Here is a 21154-nt window from a genome sequence, read left to right as displayed (position 1 = left end):
TTTTTTTTCCCCCCTGTGCAATGATGCTTGTATCTCACAACTGAAAGCCTGAGGCCACTGTTGAGAGATGGAACTAGAAAAGTGGAAGATGTACAGCTGCTTCAGCTCATCCCGGGGATAAGAAGCCGAACGGAGGAGTTTGTCAGCAAACTTTGGCGAGCTTAAACTCAAAAAGTTGGCTTTTAGTCTGAAAAATGGATGTAAAATAATACTTTTTAACACAATTTGATGTAATCTTAGTAGGCAGTTGTAGTGCATCTTTACAATCTGGTACATCCTTCTTAAAAAGCTCTTATCTGTATGACCACCTGCACCAATCAGAGGCAGCGTACAGCGTTACCAGCTGTCTCAGCAGGCAGCCAATGAAACTGACTGGCCTGGTTTTTTATTGTTCTGTTAATGGTCGAAAGGTATCAGGCAGTGACTCACCCTCCTCTCGACGGACTCCGCGGCTGAAGCCACCTTTAGTTTGTCCGTCACCAGCCTGACTGATGATTGAGGCCGAGGATTTTCCTCCCGGGGACGGAGTGTTTGTGTGTTTCGAGGCCGCCGCCGAACCGGGCGGTCCTCCTCCTCCCTCTAATGAGGCCTGTGTTCATATTCATTTGCTCTTGGGCCGACTTGCGGATCAATCCGCTGAAGTGAGACCTCCTCCAAAGCCGTGTTTACACCCCTGCTGCCTTTTTCCCTCTTAATTGGCCACTTAAATTCTGGATTAAATTCTCTTCATGCTTAGGAAAACGGATGCTCCCAGCCGTGCAGTATTGATCCAAATATCCATATTTCCTTGGTCTGTCTTTCCCATTTTTTCCCCTCCACTCCGCAGATCTACAAGCTGTCAATTTGCTGGCTTTTCGGTCCGACAGTTCGCCGATGTCGGTGGCATTTTCTCTTGATCAAAGAGCAAATAGGACAACCGACACGCACAAGCACAGAGGGGGTTCTGGAGGCGATGCCGCTTGTTTTTTTACTTCTTAATCCAGCTTCAACTTCCCTGAAGTCCAAACAACAAGCCAATGCCCAGAGATTAGAGTGAACTCACAGGGAATTTACTGTATGCAAATTTGCAAAATACAACCCAACACGCAGGCGTTTGATTGCAAATGAAATGGTCCCAAAGTTTTTGATCCATGTTGATTAAAAACAGGACTTTAGCCTGCACAGAACCTTTTCAAAACGATAGAAGGAACCACAACAACCGTTTGTGATTCACTTCACTTGTTTGTTTGACTCTTTTTCTGCAGTTTTTCCTTTTAATATTTGCCTTTATTTTCAAAAGAAACAACTCAAATATGTCTGGGACAATGGGAAACAAGAGCTGCTTTCCTCACGGCTGCTATCGAGGCGTCGGGTATTTTATTTTTGCTCATCAATGCAGACTGGATGCCTGCAGACACCAGCTGGGCTCGCTGGGACCTCGTTTCCGCTCTTCCTCACATCTCCATCACGGCTCGATGTGTGTCGGCGGTAATTTGAAAAAACTCGACCACTCGACCACTTAGACCACAGCGGATAAATCAGGCGGAGGGATATTCATATATATACATATATATATACCGCAGACTGGGCTAGACCTTTAATACTTGCTGCAACAGCCGGCGGCAGTGGGAATACAGCAGTGGGAGACGTTGGCGCTCTTTTAGCTTTCCGCTCAATCCATCGATCTCGGCCGGTTCTCTCCAGGCGGTCGCCGTCCGTCACACAGGACCCCTGATCATAGCCCACCCTCATGCCTCAGCACACCACCGAGGAACTCTGATCCCTCCTTCACCTCTGGTCTTGATGCTGGCCAGGTTGGCCATGGATATCTTATCTCTACTGATGAATTTGCTGTGAGACGTAGAAAAAGGGGATCAAATCAATAGAGCACAGTTGCATCACAGAAGCTCAGTGTGTGTGTGTGTGTGTGTGTGTGTGTGTGTGTGTGTGTGTGTGTGTGTCAGGGGAGAGGGCAGTAAATGAAATGGAGATATTGAGTGGGTGTAGTTGTCAGCGCTGCTCAGGGGTGAAGTGTGCGACTCTCCCAGGAGGCGACAGCAGTCGATGGCTTTGTTGACACTGACCGGAGACTCCCAGTCCACTTGATATTTGAATAGTGCAAGAGAGTGACTGGTGGGGTGGAGGAGGTGGAGGTGGAGGTGGAGGGGGTGCACCGCCTGATGACATTTAACAGCACAGACAGCGTCGTTAATCCAGTCTGCTCCATGCTGACTGAATGCTGATTGCCACTTCAGACGCTTTATTATCTCATCCGTTTATTTACTCATCTTGTTTTTGTCTCGGGGACGACGAGTATTGACGAACAGACTCTCTCAGAATTAGCCGCCAGACTTTATAGTGTTGAAGTCACAACGACAGTTGTCATAGAGAAACAAGCAAAGACAGACGCAGAGAAGAAGCAGAATTTCATTTATTCGGTCAGAATGAGGGTGATCATTTCCAGAATGTGTTTTTTTTTTTTCTCTCTCTCTCTCTCTTTGCAAATCAGAATTACAGCAATCAGTGGTGTTATTTAGAACTCGGTGAACTTTAATCATCCGAGTTCACGGCTGGTTCCTGCAGCTGCAAGGAGGTGAGCGTGCAGCCGGCTGATTGTCTAATTTTCCCTCTTCTCCCCGACAGGCCTTCAGCCCGACCTGGACACGTCCACCACCCTAGAGGCCAAACTGGACGAGAGCCCCTGCAGCTCCGTCATGCTGACGCCCGTGTCCGAGGTCTCCGCCTCCGACCTGGTCGCCCTCTCCCCACCGCAGGTCTCGCCATCCTCGCAGGTGTCGGAGGCCGGCTCTGACGCCGGCGCTGCTGAGGTCCCGGAGGTCGCCGAGGCTGGCGGTGCCACCGCCGAGTTGTGCAGCGAGGCGGCGAGCAACGAGGAGCCGCGAGCCGACGAGGACAAGGACCCCAAGAAGAGCAAAGCCCATCTGCACTGTCCCGTCTGCAAAGTCACCGTCAACTCCGTCTCACAGCTGGAGGCGCACAACAGCGGTACGTCCTTCAAGGTTGGAGATGTTGAAGAAGAAACAGCAGCATCAAGTGGTTACAGTTTAGATTGCAGCGTCGTTCACTCTCAGCCCCCTCCTGAGCTCGTCAGTGAGCTGCTGTTGCATGCGTACCCAAACCTGGAAAACCTCCTCCATCTTCTTCCTCGTTGGTTTATGTGAAGACGCAAGCAGTCACCATGTAACGCGCTGTCAGATTGTCCACACTGGGCTTCCTCAGAAATATAGCGGTGTAAGATGGCAGTCTGTCCTTAGACACACACACACACACACACACACACACGTATATATTTATATGAGAAGCGTTCTAAGGGTAGGAAAACCAAATGACTTTAATTGTACTGCAGTTATACACTTTTATTTACGTATTTTATGGGAATTTTTTTATGTGATCCAATCTAAGAATAATTAATCAAGCCAAATATTACACACTGGACCTTTAACTGCAATAAATGTTTTATTTTTTAACTGTATTTTTTCTCCTCCTCCACACCAGGCACCAAGCACAAGCTGATGCTGGAGGGTCACAGCGTTTTGCCGCGGCGCCGCGGGAAGGTGGTGGCAGCTCGGGCGGGCTGCAAGAGCAAGCGGCTGGCCAGCAAGGGCAGCGTGGGCGTGGCCACCAAGAGCTTCCAGTGCGAAGTGTGCGAGATCTCGGTGAACTCGGAGACCCAGCTGAGCCAGGTAGGGGGCGCCCTGAGGGCGACGGACGGCGTGGCGTGGCAGTCAAAGGAAGAGGATGTTTTATGAGATGTTTTATGCTGCGGCGAGGTTGTTGGTTTTCATGCCTGGTGTTGGAGCTTAATCAAAACACTCAGTAGTGTAAATCTACCAAGGTCCAACCAGCAGCGGGGGAACAAAAAAAAAGACCTGTAGCAACTCGTGAGGCTATGCTCAAATTGGATTCATTGGTTTCCTATAGTGGCCTTCTGCTGCACTCACGGCCTGTCCAAGGTCTCATTGGATGAAGGCAGAGTGCAGCGTGTAGACAGACAGACAACTGATCGCACTCGTATCTAATTTGGAGTTTCCAGTTCGCCTCGTAAACGCAGAGAGAGCATGCAAACTCCACACAGGCCGCCACCTGCTTGCTGTGAGGCGGCAGCGCTGACCGCTGCTATTCTGTCGCCATCTTCAAAGTTGACCCACCAAAATAAGCTGCTTACTTATTATTATTATTATCCTTGAGTCGACTCATAAATTGCGTTTGGCATTTATATAAACTGGCGAGGCAGCCAAGGCGCACAATCAGGGAGGGGTGGGCGGTCCCTCCATCAGCAGCGCCGCATCAGCATGTGAAGTAATTAACTTCCTTCAGACAGACGACGGCGCCGCAAAACTAATCAGGACATCAGCGGCTGATGCGGCACAATGAGCCCGAGACCCGACTCGAGAGCCCCAATGTCACGACAGCCCAAAAAAATAATTATTGGTGGGGGCCTTTGCAAATAATGCAAGGAATGTGACAGATGGGATCTTGAACATTTGACGGACGGCTTCTGAAATTGAAGCAGCAGTTTCAATTTTGCGGAAGAGCCTCAGCAGCTATTGCTCCACATTAGGATGACGGCACCCGACGCTGTGACCGACGACACGTCGGTTCGCTGAGCAGCTGGTTATTTACCGCGCGTTATCAGGAGCCGCCTACTGCCTCCTCTGTTTAATTCCCTAATGGCCTCGGCATCCAAAACGAGTCCGGAGGGTCGTTTTCTTTCCTCCCTACCGGTGTGTTCAGGTCAGGCTGACGGCACTGAGTTTGCTCGTGCTGGAGCAGAATTTGGGCAACACACACACACACACACAAACACACACACACACACACATATATACACACGCGGTAAAACTGAGCCTGAAATACCCTCCGCCACTCACACAAACATCCCAATTCCAGGCGGACAGCAGCCTGTTAGCGCAGCAGCCGCTGCAGGAAGTAATGTGATGTAATTTCTGCTGCGCTTCAGTCACACTCGACACTCCGCCGTTAATAATTCAGCAGGAAACATTTGAAGTTGTTCGGCCGATCCCCGTTCGCCCGCTGACTGCTGTTTTCTCTCTCTCCGTCTCTCTCTCGCTCTCTCTCTCTCTCTCTCTCTGTCTCTCTCTCTCTCCATCTCTCTCTCTCTCTCTCTCTCTCTCTCTCTCTCTCTCTCTGTCTCTGTCTCTCTCCGTCTCTCTCTCTCTCTCTCTCTCCCTCTCTCTCTCCCTCCCTCGTCTCTGCGCAGCACATGAACAGCAGGAGGCACAAAGACAGGCTGGCGGGGAAGCCACCCAAACCCAAGTTCACCCCCCACAGCAAGAGCCAGCCCAGCTCCAGCCTAGCGGTAAGCCCGCGGAAACAAAGCCCTCGAAGAAAAACAGCGCACGCACGTACAAACACACACTCTCAGCTGCACTGTCGAGCTTTCGCAGCAGATTTGCTCGAACACGCTGAACCAAAAACTGCAAAGAAACTCAACCCAGCTTGTCAACCAAATAGTTTTAAATGCCGGGTTTGAAGGTCCCATGTTGTGCAACAAACATGGGACTCCATCCTGTCAGACAGCTGCCACAGACACGAGAAAACTCCTCCGTCCTCCAAATGTTTGGAGATATCTCTTTGTGATGTCACAAAGGGCACCGAGACACCCAGTCTGGTGAGTGACCACACCCACACCCAGGTGTCGGCTCTGCCCTCCGACACTGCCTTTTTTTTTTGTTCCCTTCCAAAGACATGGAGGGTCCAACAAAGTGTCACTTTGAGTGAGGAGGCTGCAAACAAAGGGCTAAATGATGCTGTTTTCCAGACATTGAGGATTGTAGAGGGTTTTTTTTTCCAACCATGGCCCTATCCCTCTCTCTATCTATCTATCCATCTATCTATCTATCTATCTAACTCTCTATCTCTCTAACTCTCTGTCCCTCTCTCTCTCACACACACACACACCTTATCACCATTATCCTTGGTGAGGCACCTTGCGTGCTTGCGTGTCCCTCCAGTGTCACCCAGGTTAAGCACAGTTTTACTCAGTGAGTCTCTCACTCCTCCCCCCACCAGAGACAGGTCTGAAATAGTCCCTCCCACCCAAACAGCAGCCTGACTCAGCGCCCCAGATTAATCACCTCTCTCCTCGCTCCTGTCACATGTACTACCCCCCCCCCCACCCACCTCCCCTGTTTCTCCCCCTCCTCCTCCTCCTCCACTTCACTTCCACTTCTCCTTCCTCTTCCATCCTCCTGCAGAACGTGAGGTGGAGTGGCTATGCAGGCATGGCTGTGTCGGCCATGAAGAAAGCCTTCAGCCAGTACAACCTCGCCTCGCTCTCCTCGCAGGTTAGTGGCGGAGGGAGGCCCAGTGGGGTGTGGGGGAGGAGGGGGGTGGGGAGTCGGGTTGGAGGGCGAGAGGAGAGCTTTCCATCGCTGGGATCTAGCGGGTGATCAGTGGGAGCGGAAATCTGGGGATTGTTGCGGAAAGAAATTGAGTGAGGGATGCGACCAGACAACCCCAGGAAGACAAGTCAGAAAAAAACATTTGAGAATATTTGAGAAAAGGAAAGAAAGTTTCACGCACTGATGGACGGTTTCCTGGTGCAGGATGATGAGTTGGAGTTTTGTCGGTTAGCAGAGTGATAAGACGAAAAGATGGGGAAGATGAGCAAGAAGATTAAGAAAGCTCCTAATTAGGGCGATCAAAGGATGGGCGCTGTGTGTGTGTGTGTGTGTGTGTCTGCACTGTATGCGTTAGCTCCTCTGCTGTAGATTGACCTCTCACAACAGCAGCAGCATTGCTCAGATTGCAACTCTGCAAATCTCACTCATCCATCTCGCCAACCTCCAATATGCATGCAGCGTTTACACTCAATCTTTTTTTTTTTACATGAAATCTCTGAGCCACATTCTCGGGTGAGGAGGCGGGCGATGCGAGAGTCAGAGTTGGCTGATCCAAGCTGCTCTGAAAAACAGAAAATGACTGCACAAAACAGGGAAAAGCTTCTGCCACTCCACGTCGATTCACTTTGGGATTTGACCTATTTTTATCATTTGGGTGCAGTGCTTGTTGGCAAAGTCACGCGTGAAGCCTTTTCTTCCATCTCTGTTGTCTGCAGCGTTCTTATTAGTCCCCCAGACGCCAAGGAACAAAAACAGAAGTAACAAGGAGTCGTTGTCTTGACGTGAAGCAGCGTGACTGCTCAATTATTTCTGCGAGACAAATGTTCCTAAGCTGAGTAATAATGGCGATGAAGAGCAGCGGCAGCGGGCTTCATCTGACTCCGTGCATCCTTTTAACACCATTACCAGACGTTTTTTTTGTCAGTTAATAGTTTCATGATATAGATGAGCGCATCGTTTTCTCCATCCGACTTCAGAGGGAGTGATGGCACAATCACCCCCCCCCCGTCGACATGAGAAAGTTTCCAGCCGCTGCTGTGGATTCACAGTGCCTGGATTCAAACTGTGGCCCAGGGACAACACAAGTCGATATTAAAACATTCATAAAAAAAAACAAAAAAAAAAAACAAGTCTGCATCAAAGTCTTGTCTCAGATAGTTTCCAAATGAGTTGTTGCCTTCCTCGTGTGTTTCTAAATATGCTACGAGGGAGCAATAGCCGTGTGCCGTCTAAGTGCTGCATTCAGCGGTTCTGCTCACAGTGGGAAACTATTGGAAATACGCTGTAGGTTCCTCTCCCTAAAGGAAGCTGATTGGTTCCACCACGCTTCCCAACCCAAAAGAAAATGCTTTAGATTGGATCTTTGCGGATGGATCAGCAGGAACTGATGGCTACATCTCGTCATCTTAGGCCTTGAACGGTTAACAAAGGGAGACGCTGGTCTCTGGATTAATGATGGTCAGTTGGACCTCTCATCTCTGATGGTTGATCCACAAGGCCAGAGAGTGAAACATTTCAGCAGATCTTTAGAAGAGCAGAAAGCAATCAAACCAAAAGTGTGAACGTTGTCCATTCAAGGCTGGATGGAGCTGAGGTCACTTTCTGCTGCAGTGTTACTGGTTCTGCTGCTGTTGTTGTTGTTGTTGTTGTTGTTGTGAAGAATGTGTGAGAGGAAGACACTTGCACTCACTCACACTGCCCACTGCCCCCCTCCCCACCCCCACCCCCTCCCTATGGCTCCTCCTCCAGACCAAACTGGCCTTGCAGAAGCAGCTGACCAAGAGCCTGACGACCGGCTTCCTGCCCGGCCCGCTGACCCCGCCCACCCTGTGCACGATGGCCACCAACCCGCTGGCGCTGCGCCACCCAGTGGGCACGGCCGCCGCCGCCACCACCTTCATCCAGACACCCTTCCTGGGTCCGGCGCTGTTCCGGCCGGCGCCGGGGCCGCTGCGGGCGGCGCACACGCCCATCATCTTCTCTCCCTACTGAGAGCCCCTCCCACCCCCGCCCCCAGCTTCTCTCCCCGTCTGACCTCCTGACCTTCGACCCCTCCCGCCGGCCCTCCCTCAGTGCGACCCGCCGGACACGTGAGGTCACACGCAAAAAAACTATGCAGCCCGTCTGACCGGCGATGGAAAGAGTGCACAAGTGGCTCCGCCCAGAGCTGCTCCCATCATCGAGGCCAAGATCCCCCATCATGCCTTCTGTCTGCTCCTCCCGCTGTGACCTGACCAGGAGCACCGGCCTCCAGACACTGACTGGCGGACACCAGGCCGCTTTTATAGCCATTTCATGGGTCGACGCGGTTCAGAATCCTGGATATTATTATTGTGTAATTTATTAGACAAATGCCTATAGAAGAGTCTAGATGTATGTTTAGTGTGGTTGCCACAACAACAAAAGTCCCTTTACTTGATGTTCTTTGGGAGAACTCTTTTTCTTTTCTCTGTTTCTTTTGTTTGGTTTTGTTTTCTCGACGCATCGGCTTCGGAGGCAGTTTGGGTGTTTCATTAACGCAGCTGAACCCGAGTTCATCGACCTGAGAGGCTGGATGAGGATCATCTGAGGTCGGGAGGATGGAGGGAAAAATGGGAATTGTGAGGTCTGGAGGACAAATCCTCAAATCAGTGTGGTTGGATTCCTGAGTACACACAGTCCAAATATCATAGGTGCCATTTCACAGAAAATTCACTCCACCAATATATATATAAAAGTCTCGGTTTGCCTTCTGAGGCCGCCTTACAGTGGAGCACCAGCTTTGGCAGGAAGCTAATCTCCAGCATTTTTTTTCAGGAGGCTGTAAAAAGAGGGCTAAATTTGCTGTTTTCTGGATTTTTTTTTTTCTTTTTTTCTTTTTGGTTGCTATCAGCTATACAAGGCTGCTCAAGTCCTCAACGGAATATAAGATGGGTTCTAATATGGAGCTTTTAAGATGCTAAGAGTAACAACATTTTGTTTCCAGACTCTGGCTGTTGTCTGAAACAGTTCTGTCCACATAATTAAAACATCTCTTCCTTTTTCTGAGTCACAGCCACAGTCAGAGCCCTCCAGATTTATTCCCCTCTGCCATGAGCGCTCATTAAGGGCCAGAAAAGGTCGTCATGTCAACTTGACTTTGTTTCAATTTGCAAATCTGTCCTCCTGCATTTTTTTTTCTTACCGGCCCTCCGTCTTAATTTTGTCTAATAATTTATTTTTGGCTCCAGTGCTCCAGTCATGCAAATGTGACCCGAACATGGTATTCCTGCCAAAGCTAGCGGCACAGGAGGGGTTTTTTCCTTTTCTTTTCTCTTCTGTCACAAAGCATCTTTTATCTTTTGGCCCTGCTGTCATCACCTGGACTGCAGCTGTCGACACCAGACGATGACGATGACGATGACGATGATGTTAATGCCAACAAGGATGAGCTAGAGAAACAAGGAAGCCCCTCCCCCCTCATCAGACACGACCTGCTGGGATTTTTTCTTTTTTCTGTCCTCGCCGGGACGGCGGCGAGAAGCTGCACCGCTGGAGGACTCGATCAACATCGTTCAGCGCTGCCGCGTGGGAGGCGGAGAAACAAAGCACAGTGCCATGGCAACCACATTAAAAGCACCTTAAAACTGATTTACTTACAAAAAGCAATGAACATTGTGTTGATATGGTCACCGTTTTGGGGCTTTTCTTCTCCTCTTCTTTGTTTCTTTTGCGTCCTGCTGTTTTTTGTTTTTTTGTTTTTTGACAATCCCATTTTCCATCTTTAGTGGGGGAGGGGGGCGGGGAGGCAATCAGGTGAGGGGGGATCATGTTGTGGTCCATCCATGACTGGCTCTCACATTTTAAAGCAATACTTTGGGTATGTTTATGTTCGTATATGATGCTGTGTTTCCAGTGTGTCCATGGCTGTATCTTACTCAACCCTTTGCACGTGTGGTGTGACAGTGAATTATCTCCTCCCACATCAGTCCACAACAGTCCGGATCTGTTTTCTGTCTCCTGCCTCCAAAGATAGGGGGCGCTGGAATTGTTTGTTTGTTTTATCTTCCGCTGAACAAAAAAAAAAATAAGTTACGTGTGGCAAGGTCTCGCGAGCAACGCTGAACCTCTGACATCCTCCTTCCCGACGACGCTCACGAGCTTCGTTGAGAACCCGACATCTCCCATCGTGCAATCTGTGTCGTTTTCTGTGGTGCAGCAGTGCCATCTGTCGTGCAGCCCCTGTAATTGCATCCTCCTCCCCTCCCAACAACATCCTCAGTGACCACCAGGCCCCCTTGCTCTCCTTCTCCTCCTCCACCTCCCCCTCTTCCTCTGCCATACCGACGCCCCACACTACTCAGTGAACCAGCCGGCCTTTAAACTGTTTGTCATTTTGTTTGTTTGTTTGTTTGTTTGTGTCATTCAGTGGGGAACAAAGCATCTATAGCAGAGGCAGTTTATGTGTAGAAAATCATAGAGTTACCTATAGAAATTTTATCAGAGTTGCTATTATTATGTGTATCATTCTGAACTGCTATCATATAAAAGGGTAGGTTGTGTTACTGTACGCTCTCTGCAGCACAGAGACCAGGGGGAGTTAGTTAGTTTCTTTATTTACGTGGTTTTATTATTAATATGTTTTTTTAAGTACAAGAGAAAATATTTTAAAAACTGTAAACGTTTTTTTTTTGTTGTTTTTTTTCCCAGTGAGCTTCCCCCTCCCCCCTCCCCCCATCTCTTCATGGACAGTGACTGGATTAATAATATAATTCAAGGCCTCTTTTCTGTTGTTTTTGTTTTTCTAAAGAGTATCCTAAAGTCGTGTTTAGCAGGCCTTCTCAGGGGTGACGGGTTCAGCAACACACTAACATGAACATCCGTTCAGGGTATCCCTTCACAGGAAACACTGCACACACACACACACACACACACACACACACACACACACACACACACACACACACACACGCATGCACACACCACACACACAGACATGCACACACACACACATACACGGATGGATTCAAACAAAAACTACTAATAATAATAACATGGATAAGATGGATTTTGGGAAATAAAGCTTTTAGAACTCATAAAAAAGGAAACTGCCTGCGTGATCGTCTTTGTTTATGAGAGAGCAAATAGTGTGTGTGCAGGTGTGTTTGTGTATTGGGGAGCAGCGAAAATAAAGAGGCAGAACATTTTTAATTAAGAAGCACAAATCAGATAATTTCCTGAAGAGAAGAAAATTAAAAAAAACAACAGTTGATTTCAAACAAACTTTCCTGGTGTGAGTAATGAATTAAACGTGCACCAACGCATCACGACTCTGCGTGAATCCGCTTTAATAATATAAGAACAGTTGCATCATAAATTCAAATAAAAGTAATGCTCAGACGTATTGCCGGACCCAACTTGTGTTTGCTGTGCTGAGCAGTGGACTGAATCAATTTGCCTCTCAGCCTCCGTGACGCCCACGTTTTTGTCTTTAGCGCAGCTTAAATTGTCTTTTTTATTGAGTGGTGGGAGACAATGTGTCAGCGTGTCTCCCCAGGGGGTGTCAGAGCTGTCAGACTCATACACACACACACACACACACACACACACACACACACTGAACGCACAAACTATGAGCAGTGTCTGAGTTTCTGTGTGTAATCCAAAGCGAATTAGTTGGTGTTTTTCGGGGTGGATTTATCCGACTGGGATGCTGCTGGTGGGAGGGCGGCGTGACAAGCGAGGCCTGACTTAACGGATGGCCTGAGAGAAGCTTGATGCTTTCAGGCCGCAGGGGAAGGTTAAACTTTCAACTTGGAGGCGGTGCTGCTGCCTCTTTAGACGCTGTGGTGCGTTCAGTTTGGGGAGGAATAATTCTGCTATTTTGAAGCCACCCGATGTGAAAAGGTCACAACACAATCACTGCACAGCCCAACGATGAATGTCAGCAACTTTGTACTGTGTGATTAGCACAAATCTGTCTTTTCCCACAGTCATCGAGAGGAGGGAGACGGTGGGAAAATCACGCATGCATGCAGCAGGTCGGTCAATGCGGCATTTGGTTGCAGTGTGTTTCACATCTTTCTCACCTCACATCAAGTATGCCGTTTTTTCAGAGGAATGCAAAAAGTGTTAAGGAGGGACAATATGATACCAGTCATGAAATTAAAATAAACTTAAATCTCATTGAAATAAATGTGTATCTGTCATTATGACTGAATAATATTTAAATTATTTGTAATTACTAAAAGATACATTATATTGTATTCAACCATGTTTTCTAATGTCTCTTATTGAGTGTTTCAATAGTTGCTCCAAGTGCCTCCAACATGGCGACCAAGCGCTCTGTGACATAACGTGAAAACCCTCCATCGCCGACACCGGAGCGGTGCGCACTCCCGTGAGGTTCATGCAAGTCTCGGCACAGCGGCTCAGTTCTACTCATTAAAATGAACATGATTGAAATGAGATGGTACATGATGGAGCCCTGTGGGGGAGTTGAGGTGAGTGTAATATCATTTTGTAAATGTTCCACTTGAGGTTTTCTCATTATCTTGCATTAACCTCTCCAGTCAGCTCGCTGGTGGAATTTGCAGATCATTTCCTGCACTGACTCGTCCCTGACCTTGGCTGACTGCAACTGTTTTCACTCCTTGGAACAAATTTTATAGGATATTTGAATATGTTTTTTTTCCCCAGACATATTCATGTTCATTGGAATCAGTTCAAGGCATCAGCTATCAGCATGAGTCGTAACTGGCACCTCCTGTAATCAGCAGCGCAGCAGGGAAGGTTGTCGCTCCTTCATGAATATTCATCTTGTTTTTGCCACAGATTTGAATTATTTGTTGGCACTTTTGAGTCGATGCACTCAAGATGCTTTCGTCTGTCTGATGATTTTTTTTTTTGAGAACAAGTTCATTTTTATTCTGTTTGCTGTAATTAGTGTGGGGTGATCTGCTGAACCGATAAAACTCAACTTTTTGAACTGCTTTTTTTACTACAATCTTCAACTCAACAAAATGTTAGCATTCAGACTGTCGAACAGTAATAAAACTGTTGACAGTCCACTTATAACCGATGTGGCTATGCTTCTGGATGCCTGGTTTTCCCTTAAAACTTTCCAATCTTTCAGTTTTCCCACAAACATTGTGCACAATTAAAGGTACTGCATTATCAATTTGGGCTAAATGGAGGGGTGCTAAATATGAGATCACCATGTAAGGCTGCTCCGCTGAAGTCCTGGTTGAAAAACTGGGATTATCAAACCTTTAAACATTTTACAAAGAAAAAGAAATTTGGCACAGAAAAAATATTTTAATTTGCTTACAAATCATGCAAATCAACACATACCAAGAAAATATCTCAATAATACACTGGTTCTTCATTTTTATTTTTTAAAAATGCATATAGGGCATATGCGACAGTGTTTGCGTACTGGCAATGATATATAAATATAAAGGCAACAATCAAAAGTTACAAAACAGAGAAGCTACTCATATGATCAACCACGTTACAACCTGTAGAAACAGTTGAAGTACTGATTATCACTCCGTCTTTATCTAACAGCAAACACAAAGCAGCTTTCAGTCAGTATTTGCTGCTTTTTTGACCTTTGTGTGCTACTCTGTGTTCCATGCATTTTAACCCAGGGAAAAAAGCAAGGCACCAAAGCTGCAGCAACTTTTTTTTTTCTTTTTTTTTTTAATCTTAAAATCCTTCTATCTTTTTTAAATCAGTCCTGAAAGCCTTTCAGGGTTGAGGAATGTCAATCTTTCACAGCCAAAAACATTTAGCCGTGAATCACAAGGTAACAATTCTCCAGATCAACTAACAGAGTCATTGTACGTCAAGAGTTAAATCCCTTTACCCTTCAATATTGTTAATAACAATTGGAAATTAAAAAAAAAATGTGCTGCTGCTTTTCCTGCTCAAGTCTGTGTCCATCCATCTCCTTTCACCGCAATCTTTCATAAAAATTAACAATATTCTTTAGCCAAACTAAGTTTCCTTTTTTTTTTTTAAAGAAAAAAAAAGTCTTCCTGATGAACTCAGTGAGTGCACATTCAGCTGTCCGTAGAGCCGCTGCCCTTGTTCTTGTTGCGACTGAGGGGGAACGTGGACTTGCTCTGCGGCTGGGTCATTTTGCTGGCCAGATGGACAAAAGGTTCGATCAGCGTGCGTCGATCCACCACCGACACCTCCCACAGCCGCACCTTCTCGTTCTTGGCCCAGTTCTGAGCCATGTTGGAATCAACTCTCCGCTCGTCCTGTTTGTCCAGCATGTTTCCCAGCACGATGATAGTCACCTACAGAAAGTGATTGACTGAATGAACTGACATACTTGTTTCATGATGTTTGAGATGCAAGGGGTGACGGCCTTTTGTCAGTCCTCACCTCTTTCTTGTCTCTGTGACGGTCAATGTCCTTCTTGAGGGCCTCCATTCTCTTGAAGGACTCTTTGCTGTCAATGCTGTAGACGAGCACGAAGCCATCGGCAAAGGTATAGTAGTGGCGGGGGAACTCAATCCCATCCCGGAGACCTCGGGTATCATAGAAGCGCACCTGTTCCCGCGTGCCACGGTCAGTTTCTACCGAGCCAATGTAGATGTCCTCCAGGGTCTCCATAGGCTCCGAACCTGATATTGAATTAACATGGTGAGATGTGTCATGCAAGGACTGTGCATGTGAGGCAGGTGTGTTAGTAGCACATGCAATGCACGTATAGAGGTTAAGCATACCTGCAACATGATTGGAATACAGAAGTTGTTCCAACACGGCCGTTTTACCAACAGCAGACTGACCGCAAACCACCACTTTGCAGCTTTTCCCCATGATTCACGGCGCAGAAAACCTATAAGCTGGGTTCACACAGATAAGGAGTGTTGTAGTCAAGACCGCACCAACCAAGAGACAAGACATTATCAAGACCAGAGAGTATCGAGACCGAGACAAGACCAAGACATTTGGAGTTCGAGACAAAACAAGACAAGAATTCTCAAGAATCACAGCTCGTTTAACGACCACAGCCAATGCATTGCACGGCGACACATCCTTGACTAGGCGTGAATACAACGTTACAACATTACACACAACATTTAAAGCTTGGGGGAACCTCAAACAAGGTGGAAGGACGTTTTTCTACTGCTAAAACAAACTGTTAGCTTAGCATTAGCAATCGATGCTGTCAGTTGCTTTCCCGAGCCAAACCATTGTTAAAAACAGACTAACATTGCCAGCAAGTCTTGCTTCGATGGGGGGAAAATATGTTGGCTAAGCAATAGCGGCTATTTTGTCAATAAAATCATTATTTTAATTCGCCCGACGGCCCCTTTCCTTACCCAGGGCGCTGCTTCCTGTTTACGCTCTGCGTCACTGGTGCAGTGTGCCGTCCCGCCCCAAACCATTGACGGCAAAATGGCGATGGAGGACGGCGATATGGACGCTGACATGGACATGCTAAGTGACGAGGAATTGGAAAGGTATTGTGAATTAAGCCTTTGTTGTCAGCGGCTGGAATACAGCTAAACTGAAGTGTTCCGCCAAAGGTTGCACTGCAGCCCCGTTGTCATGTCGTTTCTCCTCGTTGTTCTGCCATACGCTAACTAAACGGCTACCACTCGTGTTAAGCTAACGCTGTGTATTGTTGTTGCACGTTTTGCAGCCCAATTGTCACTTCGCCACGTTTTGAGTCAGATTGATAGTATTTGAGATCATATGGTGTCTTTGTTTCTACTTAAAAAAAAGAAAAGAAAAGAAAAGAAAGAAAGACAAAAGACAGTAACGTATCTGACACTGTGGTTCAAGCCTTTGAAAGAGTTGCAGCCCTCTTGAGTCACTGTAGTCATGATGTAAAACGCGAAAGGCTTCCAAAAAAAGTCATGGCAGTGGCCCACAGCATGGTGTCATATGTTCCTGGCACTGCAACCCCGTAGGCTCAGTGTTTGATTGGAGTAGACTCTGCCCTGCTGCTTCGGCTCTTTCTATGTATAGCCAGGCTGAGGCCAGCGTGCTCTCCGAGGCAAGTCAGTCACAATTCCGTCCACAGCATGTGATACCGCATGCGGAGAACAACAATAAAAACCTGCCAATAATCCCGTGATCCTTGTCTGTTCTAAGTGCCCTTTAACCTGTTCTGTCTCCAACTTTGAACACAGGGAAGCAGAAGGCTTCAAAGAGCAAGGCAATGCCTTCTATGTCAAGAAGGATTATGCAGAAGCCTACAATTATTACACCAAGGCTATCGGTAATTTTGCTAGAATTCTCCTCCTCATTGTCTTGTCAGTCCAAGTGCTGATTGTGTGTTACAGATTGACCTGAAAGGAAATATGTGATTGTGATGACTGTCCTTGTCTCTTCAAATCTAGATATGTGTCCAAAGAATCCAAGTTATTATGGGAACCGGGCCGCCACGTTAATGATGCTGTGTCGGTACAGAGAAGCTCTGGAGGATTGTCAGCAAGCTGTGCGCCTCGATAACTCTTTTCTGAAGGCAGGTTGTGCCAAAGAAACATTTATATTTCACCAAAGTGGAAAATAACCTGTCACAATGTTGTTGTTTTTTTTACACATTTTTTTGCTGTATTTGCTTGACCATGATTTCCTACAGTTGCTCCGGTCAGCACAGATCGTAGTGTCGCATTGTGCCTGACTGATTTCCTGAAGGATCACAATGTAGGGCTGTCATCACTTGGTGAACTTCTGAATCGCTCACCCACAGGGCCATCTGCGGGAGGGCAAGTGCCACCTGTTGCTCGGAAACGCTATGGCTGCCAGCCGCTGTTTCCAGAGGGTCCTGGAAATGGAGCCAGACAACAGCCAAGCCCAGCAGGAGGTGAGTCTGCAGTTTAAATTTGATGATCCCACAACATAGACATGGTTGTCGACCATCAGCTTTGTCAGACACTGAGCGATTTCAGAGGAGATCAGCTAGTTGTGCGGGCAATTCTCAAAAAAAGCCAGACGAGGCAAGTTCTAGGTTATTTACTTAGCTGGTGCATGCGTTGACCTGATTTCACAAACAATGGACAAGAAAGCCAGAGGATGTGAAATAATTTGACAAATACAGCTTCAACAATGAACATGACAACTTTTTTTCAGGTCAGGAGTTCAGAATCCATCCTTGAATATGAGAGAATGGCAGAGATTGGCTTTGAGAAGAGAGACTTCAGAATGGTGAGCCACAATCTTCTTCGCTGCCTTTCGCAGATGTGACGCTTAGTACCGGCTACTGATGCGTCGCTGCTCTCTTTGCAGGTTGTCTTCTGCATGGACCGTGCCTTGGAAGCAGCCTCAGGATGCCACAGGTTCAAGATACTGAAAGCCGAGTGTTTAGCGCTGCTGGGACGTTACCCCGAGGCCCAGTCTGTCGCCAGGTAGGGCGACAGTATTTATTCATCTTTTAACTGGCCTGTCTGGACACGGCTGCATTTGCATTGGTCATAATTGAGGAAGTAGCGGCACTCAAAGCCACTGCTTCCTAAAAAGAGGGGGAAAAAACATTCTTGACTTCTGTTTGTGATCTTTTTCCCACTCAGTGATATCCTGCGAATGGATTCAACAAATGCAGATGCACTGTACGTGCGCGGCCTCTGCCTCTATTACGAGGACTGCATCGACAAAGCCGTCCAGTTCTTTGTCCAGGCTCTGCGCATGGCCCCCGACCACGACAAGGCCCGCCTGGCGTGCAGAGTGAGTAAAGAAGCTCGCTGTTAAATGGAACCCAATCCATAATCTGCAGCTGTGGTAATTTTCACTGTTTATTGCCGTCACAGAACTCCAAAGCACTAAAAGCCAAGAAGGAAGAGGGCAACAAGGCGTTCAAGGAGGGAAACTTCGAGGCGGCCTACGAGCTCTACTCCGAGGCTCTGACAATAGACCCCAACAACATCAAGACCAACGCCAAGCTGTACTGTAATCGGGCAACGGTTGGGTCGAAGGTGAGGAGCTGACACAGGAGACAGGCAGTGTGGCAAAGAGCTTCAGCACTCCTCCTCTTCATCCTCCTACCGCTCTGAATATCCCTCATGCTGAAACTTCACACAGTCACATTTTCCTTTGGCAGCTGAAGAAACTGGAACAGGCGATTGAAGACTGCACAAAGGCCATCAAGCTGGACGAGACCTACATCAAGGCCTATTTACGGAGAGCGCAGTGGTGCGGTGATTTTCTTGCGTGACCGTTAATAGCGGCACTAATCTCAGGAAAAAAGGAGAGGGGGATTCCTAATAATAGTCCTTCTGTCACATCCTCCTCAGCTACATAGACACAGAGCAGTACGAGGAGGCAGTGCGGGACTACGAGAAGGTTTACCAGACGGAGAAGACAAAAGGTGAGACCAGACCCGGAAGGTTTACTCTCCCTGTGCTTTGCAGTCTTTCTCACCTCTTGTTTTTTTTTTTCATGCTTTAGAACATAAGCAGCTCCTCAAAAACGCCCAGCTGGAGTTGAAGAAGAGCAAGCGGAAAGATTACTACAAAGTTCTCGGGGTGGACAAGAACGCCACGGAGGAGGAGATCAAGAAAGCCTACCGCAAGCGGGCACTCTTACATCACCCAGGTTGCCAAACTGAACAGAGGCTCTCTTTTTTTTTCCGCCCGCAGTGAAAATGCCTGACGTGCACTTTGTGGGCGACACTGGTTCAACTTTTGTGCCATTTGTTCCCCCTCCTCCCCAGACCGACACAGTGCAGCCAGTGCCGAGGTGCAGAAGGAAGAGGAGAAGAAGTTCAAGGAGGTGGGCGAGGCCTTCAGCGTGCTTTCGGACCCAAAGAAGAAGGCTCGCTACGACAGCGGCCAGGACCTGGAGGATGACGGCATGAACATGGGAGGTCGGCACTGCGGCTGATGGCTCAAAGATCACTCGCCTTATTTTCCATTCTCACTCTCAGGGCTGACATGGCTTTTATTTTTTTTTGTCTCCATCAGATTTCGACGCCAACAACATATTCAAAGCGTTCTTCGGAAGCCCAGGAGGTTTTAGTTTTGAAGGTATTTTTTAATATTATTATTTCTCCCTCTCTCTCCTTTCCTACTGCAGCTCTGATTGTTTTTGTTTGTTTGTTTTTTGCAGCATCTGGACCAGGAAATTTCTTCTTCCAGTTTGGCTAAATGGAGGAGTCCTCTTCACGCAACAGTTGCTAAATCAGGACTTTTCAACATTGTCAACCCGACCCTCCCCCTCCACATCACACACACAGTCCATCTTCCGCATCGAACAACTGACTGACTGACTGACTGACTGACAGTCAGACTCTCGTCTATGCCATCCACTGATTGAATGCAGTGAACTCGTGCAATTTGACGCCCACACAGCGAAAAACACTGACATGCACAGAACCGATGGCGTTGCCGGGTTCATATTTCGTTTTTGCGTCCCAAATGAGATACAGTGTAATCGCTGCTCCCCCACCCCCACAGAATTGACATGATTTTTTTCAGATGGGAGAGATCATGCAGCTATTGTCCCGGAGCGTGGCTGGTGTCAGTCAGTACCTATGAAGTCAAACATTAAGCCAGCGTTGATCGGGCTCCTATACTGAGCCGGTCAAAGTTATTAAGTTGCTTCATGATTTTTCAAGGATGGGTGCGTCGGGGGGGGAGGGCATCCCCTCGCCGCCTCTTCCTCTCCCCAATAGGAACCTGTCAGACAAGACAGCTGCTGTGAATTCGCACTGAAACCTTCCTCTTGGTCATCTGCCAATGGAATCACTTGAGCATTTTTAGAAAAGAAAAGAAAAAAAAAACTCAGCTGGTGGAGCAGAGGTCCACGCATCAGGTCCGCTCGAAGCCAACCTGAAAAATGGCCGTGGATACGGCCGTGTTGATTTGTTGCCAGGAGAAAAATCCTCCATCCTCATCATCATCAGTATCATCCACCTCTTGTTGTCACAATTTTACTTTGTGTTTATTGTTGCCATTCACAGATTGCTGCATTGTACAGTTTACCAGAATGTAAAGTGTTGTGACCATAGTTGACCATTATTTTTTCTCCATTTCTTTTTTTTATTTTAATGTGTATATTTATTGTACATTTGCTGTCTCAGAACCAGCTGTGTAAGATAAAAGACGAGGACACTTTTCTCTTTCGCTCGAGTTTGAAAAGGCACCGAGTTCAGGCACAAAATGCAGCAGGAATGTCACTGTGTTTGCTTGGCCTGCTTGAATTGCTGTGCAAAAAGAAAAAGAAAAATGCTCGCCGTGCTTTTTGACTCTGGTGCAGGCGGCCTCTTTCCACCAGATGCATTTTCAGAATGTTGCTTGTATGGTTTTTTTTGCCAATGAAAGAAGCACCGTTGTCCAAATGGAAAACTGTCCAGCTGCTTCCTGACGGTGTCCGCTGAGGAAAAGAAACGTGTCCTTATCTTTCTCCACACTACCTTTGGTGACACCATCACATTTTGCCCGGAAAAGTACAAGCCTTGTCAATAAAGTTGGCCTCCTCTGGGTTTCCCCCCTTCACACTGTTTGCTGCTCGATTGTGTTCATTACGTCTTCAGTTTTCATGGGTTCTTTTGTTCAGACGAGACTTCTGTTTGTCCTGCCTTGACATGCTCTGGCAGAGCTTCCGCCTTCCTCAGAAGTGTCACTTGGTGGCCCGCGTGACTCAATCTTGATCAGCTGATGTTGTCAACGGTTGACAAGTGGATCACGCCTCCCGCTGTCCATTCAGCTCTCCAGGATGCTGCTCCAGGTGTGAGAGAGCAGGTAGGCTCGCTCAAGACCAACCAGTCAAATCTGACTGGTGGGTCAAGCCTCCATAACGTCAGTGACACTGTTTAACAGGTAGGACAAACAGCCCTTGACTGAACAAAAGCAAGACACAGACCTATG

The 21154-nt window shown here is 47.5% G+C and overlaps 3 protein-coding genes across 3 annotated transcripts in view; 2 read left to right on the top strand and 1 right to left on the bottom strand.

Annotated features, from left to right (window-relative positions):
- Positions 1-11376, top strand: part of znf385c (zinc finger protein 385C) — a 43649-nt gene extending 32273 nt beyond the window's left edge. Inside the window, exons 5-9 of the mRNA XM_076038769.1 lie at positions 2623-2985; positions 3496-3683; positions 5222-5320; positions 6219-6308; positions 8115-11376. Coding sequence (XP_075894884.1) covers positions 2623-2985; positions 3496-3683; positions 5222-5320; positions 6219-6308; positions 8115-8357 — 983 coding nt within the window. The 3' untranslated portion in view covers positions 8358-11376. The remainder of the gene's footprint in view (positions 1-2622; positions 2986-3495; positions 3684-5221; positions 5321-6218; positions 6309-8114) is intronic.
- Positions 11377-13620: 2244 nt separating this feature from the next.
- nkiras2 (NFKB inhibitor interacting Ras-like 2) lies at positions 13621-15801 on the bottom strand. The gene is made up of 4 exons (XM_076038775.1): positions 15665-15801; positions 15065-15177; positions 14721-14962; positions 13621-14632 (listed from the first exon to the last, which is right to left on the bottom strand). The coding sequence occupies exons 2-4, from the start codon at positions 15156-15158 to the stop codon at positions 14390-14392; spliced, it is 579 nt and encodes a 192-aa protein (XP_075894890.1). The 5' UTR covers positions 15159-15177; positions 15665-15801; the 3' UTR covers positions 13621-14389.
- On the top strand, positions 15676-20782 carry dnajc7 (DnaJ (Hsp40) homolog, subfamily C, member 7). Its single transcript, XM_076038770.1, has 14 exons — positions 15676-15805; positions 16481-16569; positions 16691-16809; positions 17038-17157; positions 17424-17498; positions 17580-17698; positions 17861-18014; positions 18098-18262; positions 18388-18479; positions 18581-18654; positions 18735-18881; positions 19000-19152; positions 19250-19312; positions 19395-20782. Exons 1-14 carry the CDS (start codon positions 15741-15743, stop codon positions 19430-19432), a joined length of 1473 nt encoding a protein of 490 aa, XP_075894885.1. The 5' UTR covers positions 15676-15740; the 3' UTR covers positions 19433-20782.
- The last annotated feature ends 372 nt before the right edge of the window (positions 20783-21154 follow it).

The sequence above is a fragment of the Nelusetta ayraudi genome, unplaced genomic scaffold (genome assembly GCF_046127955.1).
Source record: "Nelusetta ayraudi isolate G7.1 ecotype Tasmania unplaced genomic scaffold, CSIRO-AGI_Nayr_v1 ptg000057l, whole genome shotgun sequence".
NCBI lineage: Eukaryota > Metazoa > Chordata > Actinopteri > Tetraodontiformes > Monacanthidae > Nelusetta > Nelusetta ayraudi.
The sequence above is the reverse complement of the archived record's forward strand: the minus strand, read 5'-3'. Positions and strand labels throughout refer to the sequence as shown.

Bases quoted from the DNA above. Each gene is read 5' to 3' on its own strand.
- nkiras2 (XM_076038775.1), bottom strand. From the start codon at position 15,158: ATGGGGAAAAGCTGCAAAGTGGTGGTTTGCGGTCAGTCTGCTGTTGGT. The intron at 14,963-15,064 runs GTATGCTTAACC...ATTCAATATCAG, and splicing joins GTATTCCAATCATGTTGCAG to GTTCGGAGCCTATGGAGACC. The intron at 14,633-14,720 runs GTGAGGACTGAC...CACTTTCTGTAG, and splicing joins GTCACAGAGACAAGAAAGAG to GTGACTATCATCGTGCTGGG.
- dnajc7 (XM_076038770.1), top strand. From the start codon at position 15,741: ATGGCGATGGAGGACGGCGATATGGACGCTGACATGGACATGCTAAGT. The intron at 17,499-17,579 runs GTGAGCCACAAT...CTCTCTTTGCAG, and splicing joins AGAAGAGAGACTTCAGAATG to GTTGTCTTCTGCATGGACCG. The intron at 18,655-18,734 runs GTGAGACCAGAC...TTCATGCTTTAG, and splicing joins CCAGACGGAGAAGACAAAAG to AACATAAGCAGCTCCTCAAA.